Source organism: Pseudorca crassidens, chromosome 11, assembly GCF_039906515.1.
Source record: "Pseudorca crassidens isolate mPseCra1 chromosome 11, mPseCra1.hap1, whole genome shotgun sequence".
Classification (NCBI taxonomy): Eukaryota; Metazoa; Chordata; class Mammalia; order Artiodactyla; family Delphinidae; genus Pseudorca; species Pseudorca crassidens.
Window position 1 is genome coordinate 34,966,647 of NC_090306.1, and position 13,003 is coordinate 34,979,649.

Consider the following 13,003-nt stretch of genomic DNA (forward strand, 5'->3'; position numbering starts at 1 on the left):
GTGTAACTTGCACAAAGTCATGCAGTAAGTGGCCAAGATAAAGCTCAGTCTAAATGACATTTGAATCCAGAGCTATTTGGCTTTAAGTCCTATACAGGCATACCTTATTTTATTGTACTTTGCTTTATTATGCTTCACAGATGTTGTGTTTCTTACAAATTGCAGGTTTGTGGCAACCGTGCATCAAGCCAGTCTGTCAGAGCTGTTTTCTTCAACAGCCTTTGCTAACTTTGGGTCTCTGTGTCGCATTTTGATTATTCTCACAATATTTCAAACTTCTTCATTATTATTATGTTTGTTATGGTGATCTGTGATCAGTGACATTACTATTGCAAAAAGATTGTGACTTGCTAACAGCTCAGATGATCGTTAGCAGTTTTTAACAATAAAGTATTTTTAAATAAAGGATTGTACATTATTTTTAGACATAGTGCTGTTGCACATTAATAGACTTCAGTATTGTAAACATAACTTTTATATGCACTGGGAAACCAAAAAATTTGTATGACTCACTTTATTGCGATACTTGCTTTATTGAGGTGATCTGGCACCAAACCTGCCATATCTCCAAGGTATGCCTGTAGTCGCTCTCCTGGATCACATACAACTATGACATACACTTAAAGAGGTTTACTTAACCTTAGTTATTAAAAATCCAAATAAACAAAGCAAAATTACAGGGCCAGAAACCACAAATATTGTCACGTACAGGTTTGGAAGAATAGTCTTAGAAGATGGGATTCCACAGGCCTCGTAAACCCACCTAGAAATGGGCACATGACGGCATTCTTCTCTTGGAAGATCTGCTCATTACTGTCATGTCTCATGAAGGTGGGCCAGGCCACTCATCTGGGGCCTGCAATTCGTTCCCCCTCCCCCCAGCCACGTCACTGTGTTCGTGGAGAGGAAATCCTGCTGTTGAAGCCTCAACCCCCTACTTGGCAGTGGACCTCTCTGATCCTTGTAGATTGTGCTCCCTCAGGGGGCTGGGCAAGCCAGCAGCCAGCTCATTTCAACTCTGTTCAAACTCATGGCCCTTCATTTTATGTGTCTTCCTGGTTTGGGTCAACACCTGTCTATAGTTCAGTATCCAACTGATTTTTCATACCAAGCCAGATACTTGTTCCTGACCCCTTTTAATCTGCTGTATCAATGTGCAGTAACACAAGTATGGAGCAAGATCATGACAGGGAAACCCAGAGCCCGATTCTTTCTGTTCTGCCCGCTTTTCCCCCAGGCTGCTTAATACATGGTAAGCATTTTTCCTTGCTATATCTTGGACCTTCTCTTTATCTCTACTGTATTTATTATTGTTAGAGCACTTCTAATCACCTCAGCCCTAAACTCAAATTAAAAATTTTAAATAACAGTAATTGTCACCACTGCTGCCACCATCACCAAACTTTTCCTTCCCCAGAGCAATTATGTTTGAGAAGAAAATCATTCCCTCTCATATGATTTTAGTTCTCTCCTTGTCTTTTCCTTTTTAATGGATCTTCCTGTTAATGTTATACTTAGAAACTTTATGAGAAACAAAATATAAGGTTTAACTTGGAAATTTTAGAGAAACAAAACACCATGTGTTTGTTATTGTTAAACTTTTGTGAAGTTTTATACTAACTCTTACTGTGGTGCATTAACACCGTGTGTGCATGTGAGTGTGGGTTCATTGCTGTTGTCTCAGGGAATATGGTAATGGGAGCAAACCTTTCGTGGCACGAACAGAGTGCTTGTCTCATGCTTAGCCCTTTGCATAGGTTGATTATCTCAGTTAACCCTCATGACCCTCTGACATGAGTCCTATTATTATTCCTGGTTTACAGATAAGGAAACTAAATAAAGCTTAGGGACCATTAAAAATGTCTATAGGGTCACATAAGACACAAACCCAACCTTCCTGAGAACACAGCCCCTGGCCAGGTACCATCATAGCTGGAGCGCAAAGGTAGAAACAATTCGGTTATTGGCAAGTACCACAGCAGTGTGTCTGTCTACATTTTCAAAGGTAAATATGGGATGGAAACTTTCAACTTCAAATAATTTGGAGAGATTCAACTTTAACTCAGTCAAATGGGTATGTATGTATTATATCCTGTTAGTAGCAACGGTTAATTCTGGGTCTTATGACAGTTACACTGTTGACTGAGATGGATGCTGACTGATGGCTTTCACCCCGCCAACATCCACAGAAATACAACAGTCTTTGGGTAAACAAAAATGTTATTCTCTGGTTATACCAATCATCTGGTAGAAATTATGAAACATGCTCTACTCAGACTTTTTGGAAAGTAAAAAAGAAAGTATATGTTTCTGTGTACTTTGTGATATATAGTCAGACCTAATTTATAAATTTCTCATGTTTTTGATCTATGGGTATTTTAAATGCAGACTTCTCTGGAAAAGTATCTCTAAATATAGTTTTTAGACAAATGCATCATATTTTCCCAATTATTTTAACATTGTGACTTGTAATAATTCTCTAAGGGAAAGGTATTCTTATTTTTTATTCATTTATTCATGCATCTGGCAATAATTTATTGAATGTTTACCAAATATCAAACTGGTGTCACTACTTAATAGCTGTGTGGTGCTCAAGATTCACTTTCTGGGGTTCACTTTTCATTTGTGTAAATTGTGACGAGAAAAATAATGCCTACCTCAGCGTTGTTTAAGGGTAAAATGAGGTAACCCATGTAAGTAACATAGAGAAGAGCTGGCATGTTGCAGTTGCGCCAAGTGTGTTAGCTGTTTTAGTGGTGAACTTGGAGAATGGGCATTAATAAATGTAAATTTTCATCTCCAGAAGCACACGTTTTGCCAGGAGAAACAGGGCTGTAAACAATAATCATAAAGCATTGTATTAGTTTCAGCAGGAGATCTAGTTCAAGGTACAGTGATAGTGCAAGACGCAAGTGGTTAACTGAGCTATGGGTCGTCAGGACTTCCTTCATAGAGGAGGTGACTCTGGAATGACATCTTAAAGGAGAAGTTTGAGGTTTGAGTAAATAAATAAGTAAGTGGGAGGAGACATTTCAGGCAAAACGTGCTAAGGTAGAAAATGACTTGTCTCATTCCGATAACTGCAAGAAGTTCCATGCGGTCTAAGTGACAGATGGAGGATGGAGGATTCTTTGGTTATGTTTTTCAATTCTGGCTGTATATTAGATAACATGTAGGGCTTAAGGGATATATCCCCTAGGGTTGTGTCCTTTACAGTTGTATTTTAGTAGGTGTGGAGCAGGGGCTCTCAATGTGGCCACATGTTTGAAGCTACTGGAGGACTTTCAAATGTACGGGTAGCAGGACCCCATGCCCAGGATTCTGATTTAAATAGTTTGGGTGGAGCCCAGACATTGAGGTTATTTAAATGATCCCCAGGTGATTCCCATCTCTTCATCATATAAATAGTGTCATTGCCTCTATAAATCAGTTATAACATGGGCAGCTCAAATTGTGGTATTGTCTCACATTGGGGAAAATGTTATTTGCAGAAAAACTTTTAACAAGATGATTAGCATTTACTCTAGATTTTGAGAGTATTAGCCTGTGATATAAGCAAAAAGTTATGAGAGTAAATATGAATAGCATTTAGACTTATGTTCAAATAAAAAGAGCAAATGTCTGTTTTAAATTAATCTTTCTCAATGGTGCACATTCTAGGCACCGCAGTGGATTCTGGAGATAGATATATATGACCTAATGATTATTGACTGTCTAGATTCTGTTAAACTTGGGCTATGAAGTCAGTGTCTTAGTTTGAATCCTTGCTCTACCACTTACTAGCCAGGGCTGGAGAAATTACCTAATTCCTTTCCTTGGTTCAACAGTAGTACCTAATAATAGTATCTGTTGTAGGGGATTGTTGTGAAAATCAGATGAGAAATTCATGTAAAGTGTTTAGCACAATGCCTGGCACATTCCTTAGGTGTCTTTTCTTTCCTGGACTCTCTGCTCTGTCTTCTTTTTTTTTTTGCGGTATGCGGGCCTCTCACTGTTGTGGCCTCTCCCGTTGTGGAGCACAGGCTCTGGACGCGCAGGCCCAGCGGCCGTGGCTCACGGGCCCAGCCGCCCCGCGGCATGTGGGATCTTCCCGGACCGGGGCACGAACCCGTGTCCCCTGCATCGGCAGGCGGACTCTCAACCACTGCGCCACCAGGGAAGCCCTCTGCTCTGTCTTCTTAACACAGGGGGCCCCCTTCTTAACACAGAAGGCTCTGTTTGCCTTCCCTTTCCCTGTCCTCTGAAGGGCATTCAGAAAACTCATCTTGTTTGTTTGCTCTCTCTCAGAGATCACTGTCTTGTGTTCCTGGTGTCCAGAGTTTCATACATGTTGTCTAGTTATTTCATTGTTTTATGCAGAATGGTAAGTCTAGTCCCTGTTATTCTATCTTACCTAGAAGTAGAAGTGATACATGTTTAAATAAACGACTTATTTGAACAGCCTAATACAACGTACATTTAGGATTTTAGTTAGTACTTAACATTTGTAGTCTTTGAGGGGCATCAGTGCTAAAGAGGGTATCCGTGTAGTACAGTAGCATGGTCCATAACTGCCATAGATCATTCACAGTATTAGATCAGGTGACAACACTGTTCTTTTGTAAACAGGCAGGAAATGTTTCTATTTCTAGCCTTCCGGTGACAAGTAACATTAAAAGTGTTCATTTTCATCCCAAATTAAATTCAGTGGTGAATACATTGAGTAGCTTGAAATGTTATTCTTCCTGTTACTACTATGGTGACCAGTATACTGAAAAATAAGGCAAAAGTTTTTGAAGAAATTGCAGTTGCTTTTCCAGGGAAGTCCTCAGTGATAAGGATACATGTAGAGTAGCTTGGAGGATCTTATGGTTTAGATTGATAGTTAAATGTTATGTTGGTAGCTTAGGTCTTGATGCCCTCAGTCCCCCTCCCCTCCCCATTTTGGTTGAAATACTCCATGATGTTTTAAATTAAGATTTGATTTGCAAAACATAAGGTTGTGAGTTGAAAGCAGCAAATGCTATTGAGCAGGTCAAAAGATGTGTTTCTAATAAATTAGTGGAAATAACACTCCGGCAACAAAGAGATATATCTAGATTTAATGTGCTTGAGTGTTTTATATACATACTGTATTGTAAATTCTGCGTCTTTGTTTTCTTTTTCTACTTAATATTTCAGGGACATCTTTCTGTGTCAAATACCAGTTTTAACAGTTACATAATATTTCAGTAATTTACTTAACCACATCTTGATGTATATTTAATTTTTTCGAACTTTTTGATATATTGAAAGGCTTTAATTAATAGACTTGTAAATTAAAAATTTCCCATTTATGAAACTAATTTTTAAACATTAAATTTCTAAAAATCATATTGCTGGGTAGGCATATTTTGAATTTTGAAATACTAATTACCTTCTAGAAAGGTTTATCAATTAAAATTCCCTCAAAACTTGAATTAGAGCACCTATTTCCCATTCTGGGTTTGTTATTGTTTTTAATCTTCATGAAGTTAATAGTCAAAAAGTGATAATTTAATGTTTTTATTTTTCAAATATTTATATATAGAACATAGTTGGTTTTCCTTAGATTGTTGACTATTACAGGTAATGTTGAAATTACTTTTTTTTCCCTGAAGTGCTTAAAAATGATTTATCTCTATTGCAAAATGAAAGGTTTTATTTTTCTTTCAGAGAATTTCAGGCATGAACTTACACCTGAGAGAGAGGGCTTTTATTCGTTTTATTCGAGGTTTTCTTTTTAGTGTTCAGTTGGGTTCAAGGAGCAGAGTCACAATTCTTGGAATGATAAGGCCATTAGCATTGCAGCCAGGTTAAAGTGACTTGGAGTGAAGTCTAGAAATCTCCCTCCTGTCTCCTCCTCTGTTTGAAACACTGCTCTGGGAATAGTTATTATTAAGAATGATGTAGACTTTTCCCCCCTCTTAGGCTTTATTTATTTAATTATGAAATATCACTTAATAATTTATTATTGAATGTTTATCCTTATTATTCTTCAAGATGGACCTTGGGGTGAAATGTCCTGGGACAGGGCTGTTAATTGACTTGATTAAGATGTCTTCTTATAGAGGTGATGTGGCCTGTTTAGAACTCATCTTCCTGTCTCTTCATCAGCACATATGCCTAAGTATATACCTCCCTGGGTGTATAAGTTCTGGGGTTGGGCATATTTATTAATATGTCTGTTTACTTTCAGGGTTTCGTGCACCTGAAGTTGCCAGAGGAAATGTTATTTATAACCAACAGGCTGATGTTTATTCATTTGGTTTGCTACTCTATGATATTTTGACAACTGGAGGTAGAATAGCAGAGGGTTTGAAGTTCCCAAATGAGTTTGATGAATTGGCAATACAAGGAAAATTACCTGGTAAGTTTTATTTTATCTACAATAAAGATTATTATTATTTTTTAATAGCAGCTTCATTTCCAAGTTATTTAATTGTAGTTGTATAGTAATTCATTTCACAGCTGAAAATTTTTTTAGTCCATGAATATTCTTAAATTCTGTGACATATTAATAAAATCATATGAGAAAAATAGAATTTATAGGGCTTCTTTTTAATATTCCAAATATTGATATATTTGGTATTATATTTAGAAGAATACTCAGAGAAGGAAATACTATTAGAACTCCAGGTTTAGTGACTTTTCTTCTTGTAAGGAGTTACTAAGTGTCCATTAGCTTGGGCTATTTTCATTTTCTTGGAGTGAAGTAATTTCTATGCAGGAATGGAAGCTTGAATTATTTACAATAATAATTTTTAGTAGTAAATATTAGTAAGAATTAGTAAATGAGTATTTAATGAAATCAAATCTCATTTTGAATGGTTGCCTCATGCTTTAAAGAAATTCTAGGGCTTTGTCATTCATTCCTTAACTCTTCAGTTCTCATTCTAAAGTATTCTTTTAAATATATTTAGTTTCTCATATTTTCTGCTTTTCTTTTCATTTAAGAAAAGTTTTGAGTGTATACTATGTTCCATCTGCAGGGAATACAGCTTTAACTATCTCCTTCTGGGGAACCTTTAAAGATTCCCAACAGAAGGAAATCTATTATTATTCGACTAAACTTTGTGCACAATCTAGGTCATCTCCCTCATTTTATCAGTTAGCTTTCCAGTGAAAGTTTTCAGGTCTGTATTCTATACCAATCAGAAAAATGGCATACCTCTTATAAAAAAAACAAATGTGCACAAAGTGACTGTGGGGGTAACTTTGGATTAAATGGATTAAATGCTTGTCTACATTGAATATTAAAATAAAAAGTATTTGCAAAGCAGTCTATTATATGAACAAAAGTGTTTTCAAAGTCTATTTGAAATGAAGGTATGAAAGGAAAATCTATTTTTATTCAGTTGGTATTTGTGTCTCTTTTTATACTGTAAAAATTAAGAACTCATTCTTGATGTCTCTAGTGGAGACAGTTAACAAAATTAGCTTTAAGGGTGATAAGTAGATTCATGATATATATGGGATTATAGAGATCAGTGGTTCCTTTGCAATGTCTGGACCTCTCATACACATTGAGAAGAAATAAAATAATTGTTCTGATTTGTCCAGTGTTTAAGCGTGATATGTTTTTTAATGTTTTAGATCCAGTTAAAGAATATGGTTGTGCCCCATGGCCTATGGTTGAGAAGTTAATTAAAAAATGTTTGAAAGAAAATCCTCAGGAAAGACCTACTTCTGCCCAGGTATTTGTGTAGTCAAAATTTATCAGTATTTTGTTCAGAACATCAAAAATATATATGTAATATTCAAATATATATACTCAAACATATAAACAAACACACACAGTTTAAAACAGTTATAAAGCAAAACTCCTCTATCCCGTCACTACCCCAGGCACAAAATAAAGGGCCAACACCCCAGAAACGCACATATGCCTCTTTCTGATTGCATCACCCTCTTTTCTCTATATGTAGCCAGTCTCCTGACTTTCATGATAATCATTGTTTATTTTTCTTCTTATGATTTTACTACCCAGTTTATAATTTATTTAAAATGGAATCATAGTCACGTGCTGTTCTGAGTTTTTTCAGTTGTTCTCCCAACATTATTTTGTAAGCTTCATTCATGTTGTTGAACATAGCTGTTGATTACTTTCCCTACTATTCCATTCCATTGTTTGAATGCACAACAATGTATTTACCCATGATCATATCAGTGGGTATTGGTATTGTTTCTAGTTTTTTGCTATTATAAATAGTGCTGTTAATGAGTGCGGTCGTACATGTCACCTAGTGCAAATTGTATCAGAATTGCTTTGTGGTATCTAACCAGGAGTTGAATTGCAGAATCATGGGATATGGGAATATCTAAATCATTTCTTGAAGAAGTTGTACTAGCTTAACAGTTCCATCACCTGTATATTAAGGTAGCTGTTTTTTTTAATATATTCTCCCTAAACGTTGTACTATCTGACTTCTTAATTTTTTCCAAATAGATTCAGTCTTGTGTATTGATTTACATTTTCCTAATTACTAATAAAGATGAGCATCTCTTTATATATTCATTGGTCACATATATGTTTCCTCTTCTGGAAAATGCCTGTTCATTATTTAGCCATTTTTCTATTGAGTTGTTTTTGTAAAAATAAAATTTAAAAAGCGCTTCTTTATACATTGTATACTAAAACTTTGTTGGTTATATATGTTGCAAATTTCTTTTCCCAATTCATGGTTTGCATTTTTATTTCCTAAAGAGTGCCTTTTGATTAACAGATTTTCTTCATTTTAACAGAGATAATTAACAATACTTTTTATGGTTATTAATTTTAGGGTCCTGTTTTAAAAGGTCCTTATCTCTCTCAGAGTCACAAAAATATTTACCTATTGTTTCTTCAAAATGTTTAAAAGTTTTGTTCTTAATAGTTAAGTTCTGAATCTATCAGGAAATGACATTTTAATCTAGGTCCAATTTCCTTTTTTCCATATGGGTAACCAATTTTTCCAGCTTCATCTATGAAATTGTTTCTTCCATTGTCTTCTACTGATCTTTTTATTTTCCATTTCCACTCTGTAATATACACTCAAAGATAAACACACACACATTCTCTTCCATTGGTCAATTTACCTGTTCTTCCTCCGGTACAATCCTGTCTTAATTCCTGAAGCTTTATAATAGTCTCTTTCCCCCCTTATTTTTATCCTTTAGGAATGCTTTAGCTGTTCTTCAGTCTAGTTTTTCCATATAAAATTTTAAATCACTTTGTCAACTTTTATGAAAAATTCTATTGTGCTTTGGATTAGACTTGCATTGAATCTGTAGACAATATCCTTATGATATATTGTCTCTCTATTCTTGAATATGGGTTATCTCTGTATTTAGGTCTTCTTAAGTGTCTTTCAATAAAGTTTTGCATCTAGGTCTTGCACATCTTTTTCTGGATTATCTTGCTATAAATTGCTTTACACTCAATTCCTGGCTTGAGATGTTTTTGAATCACCCAGGTGATGAGAATCTGGTCTACAAATCTTGAGAACAAGCTTATTAATTAATAAACAGTTTCTCAGGGTTCTTTTGCTCTCTCCCCCTGTGTCTGTAAAGTCCCAAGGCAACTTTTCTTATAAACCAGTGAGAGTGGGAGTGTGGAGTGGCTTTATATCTGGTTCTCATTTATTCTAAATATGCAGTCCTTTTGGGATCCCAGTTTTATGGGAACAAGACTACATTCTCCACTTTGGGCAGGTCATAGGTTTAACTCTTTCCCACTGGCCTCACAAGGCACTAAAAACCGCACATCAATTTTGCTTCAATAGATAAATGCCTAAAGGGAAAATTGGGCTTCAGGGTTCATCTGACCTCTCTGGATTCTGTCTTTCATTAATATTTTGGCCTGAAAATTCTATATGGTGTTGTCAGATCTTTAATGTTTTTAAGAGATTAAAAAATAATTTCTTCAGCATTTTAAGTTGTATTCAGCTGGAAGTTTTGTCCAAATAACCTCTTCCACCATATTATTGGAAACAGAACTCTCACTATGTTTTAAATGAAATAGATTTTAATAGATCAAAATAAGAGCTGTTTTTATGTTGTGGACTCTCAATTTTGTATAATAATTCATTGAAAAATTTTTGTTCAATTTTAAATTTCCTACTCAGAAATAGCTGAGGACATGTATACACTGCCTTTATCAAACATCATATAATCATCTTGACTAGTTGCCTTACTGACTTTTTAATTTTGGTTGCTACCAGTGTTAATTACACAGACTTTAAAAAAAAATTATCAAAGCAAAATTTTCCAGAGCTTAATTATTATTTTACTTTTTCTTCTTTTAATTTTCACTTATATTTCACCTGTATTTTACAGATTACATAACAATCTTGAGGGTTTTTTTTAGCACATGACAGTTTTCAGAAACTTTCACATACCCGTTTAGTCTTTAGAATACAGTGTGTACTAGGCAAGGTGCGTAAACTCATCACCTTTGTCAGATGAGTCACTGGGAGAAATGGAGCTGTCTTGGAGCCTCATGAGTGGCAGGTAAGTGGCTGTGACGCAGGGCTCTAATTCCATTTTCCTGACCCCTGGTTCTGTTTCCTTGCACTGGCTCTCTGCCATCTCTTTAGTTCGTTAGTGCTTGAAGGAAAAATATAAAAACAGAATCTAGAGGTGATTTGTGAGTTTTGTTACCAAAATCAAAATGTCTTTTCCCTTCAACTGGTAGAAGGTGTATTCTATCGTGGGCCCTTCAACATGATGCGTCTCTGCGGTATGAAACTGAATGAAGAATAGTTCCTGACTCTGCTAAATTCTGTTCATTTGGCACTTTTGAGATTTTCTTTTCAAGTTACAAAACATACCATATGTACAAAAGTGCGTATATCATGCATAGCTTAAAAATAAGTATTATCTTAATATCTATAGTTTGATTGTTAATCTTGTTGCTCCGAATGGGTCACAGTTTAAATAAGATTTAGGTTTAGTGCTGTAACATTTAATACTACATTATGCATAATGATATGATCTTTCAAGAGAGCATGTGTTAACCTGATGTGTGTTATTTTGTTAATTTTTAAACTTTCTCAGGTCTTTGACATTTTGAATTCAGCTGAGTTAATCTGTCTGATGAGGCGTATATCAATACCTAAAAACTTTACTGTTGAATGCATGGTTGCTATGAATCATAACAGCAAGAATGCAAGCATTTGGCTGGGCTGTGGGCACACTGACAAAGGACAGCTCTCCTTTCTTGACTTAAATACAGAAAGATACACTTCTGCGGTAAGTCCAAATACCATTTAAATTAGTGAAACTCCAGAAAACTCACTTTGCAAATTATTTTAAAGCATGAACCAATTGAAAATTACTTAGGGGTACTCAGTGTGCAGGTGCGAAGTGTCCAGGACTTGAAGAACCGGCATTTGGTTTTGGACACAGCTATTTGGGTTCAACCGCTGGGCAGAACCTTTTGTCAGGGGCCCAGCCAAGAACCAGGCCCGTGAGATTCCCGAGGGTGTCCATGACTTTCAAGTGGACTGCAGTGACTGGTTCTTTAAAAAAAAAAAAAAAGTTACTTGCGATAATATATATATATATGTGTATATATATATATATAATATATATATATAATATATAATATATATATAATATATATAATATAATATAGGAGTGTTATTAAATTAGCTTCCTGTTAAAACAAGTGTATTCACATGAAATGAAGTAGTGTGTGTTTTATTTTAAAATCACAGTATATGTGTGTCTTAGGTCAGGAATGCTAGAAACACAGCCTGAAACAGAGAATCTTATATGAGTGATTCAAGGAGAGAGAAACTTTTAAGGAGGTATGGGAAGCCACATAGATCAGGGGAAGAAGCTTAGCAAAAATGTAGTGTCTGAGGAAGTCTAGCCTCAGTCTTTACCCACAAGAAACTCTGGAATGTGAATAACGGCACAGATTTATCCCTTCACCAGGCAAGGGGTCCAGTATTTCATTCCCACTTATCAGTCAGTCATCAGCTGCAATTTGCCCAAGGGTAGGGGTGGCATAACCTCCCAACCATTTCTTAACAAGCCAGCTCCCATGAGCTGAAGGTAGTGAAGGGTGCAGCTCTGAGCTCTTAGTAGCCAACACTCAGAGCAGCTGGGGGTGGGTGATAGAGGAGATCTGGGCATGGCTTCTGCAAGATGGATCAATAAATTATATTGGGAAATATAAGGTAAATTTCTAGACTTAAAAAAACCTTATATTTTGACTGTTGCCTTGAAAGAAATGTTGTACCTAAACATTATTCTTAAGGTTGAACAATCCTCTTATATTATTTTGATGGAGTGGGAAATGATACGGAGAAGTAATTTTCAATTTTTAGTTTCAGGTGCATTCTAGGCAGGCATTTTTTTTTTTTTTTTTTTTTTTTTTTTGCCAGTTAACTCATTTATTGTTGAAAGTTAAATAAAATTGGCATTGTTTTAAAAATGAAAACCAAGAAAGTAAAAAGAGTTAAGTATGTGGATTACATAATATTTTCATTCTATGTAAGTTCTGGTCACTTAAGCTAGAACCAAGTCCTTTAGAGCGTGTTTTCTTTTCTTAACAGGAAGTTACTGATAGTAGAATATTGTGCCTAGCCTTGGTGCATCTTCCTGTTGAAAAGGAAAGCTGGATTGTATCTGGAACACAGTCTGGCATGCTCCTCGTCGTCAATACTGAAGATGAGAGAAAGAGGCACACTCTTGAAAAGATGACTGATTCTGTTACTTGCTTGTATTGCAATTCCTTTTCCAAGCAAAGGTAAGGTAGTGATTTTGACCATTGGGGGAAAATTACATATCTTTTAGATGACTTAATTGTGTGCAAAATTGTTACAGTATCAAGAAAGGTTGCTCATTTTTAACATTTTTCCATTGGTTGCATATATTAAAGGGAACTATAGGAGGCCACGAAGATATTTGCATTTTTCTGTATACAGATCAAGCTGAGACAGTTAAAAAATAGGTCAGTCATTTCTTCAGGCTTCCAGCCTTGCTCCTGGTTTTATCTCAACTATGGCTCTAACTC

The 13,003-nt window shown here is 35.6% G+C and overlaps 1 protein-coding gene across 3 annotated transcripts in view; it reads left to right on the forward strand.

Annotated features, from left to right (window-relative positions):
* Positions 1 to 13,003, forward strand: part of LRRK2 (leucine rich repeat kinase 2) — a 154,908-nt gene that overhangs the window by 125,601 nt on the left and 16,304 nt on the right. For all 3 annotated transcript variants that reach the window (XM_067696182.1, XM_067696183.1, XM_067696184.1), the window contains 4 exons: positions 6,197 to 6,367; positions 7,594 to 7,694; positions 11,035 to 11,229; positions 12,543 to 12,736. In XM_067696182.1, coding sequence (XP_067552283.1) covers positions 6,197 to 6,367; positions 7,594 to 7,694; positions 11,035 to 11,229; positions 12,543 to 12,736 — 661 coding nt within the window. The remainder of the gene's footprint in view (positions 1 to 6,196; positions 6,368 to 7,593; positions 7,695 to 11,034; positions 11,230 to 12,542; positions 12,737 to 13,003) is intronic.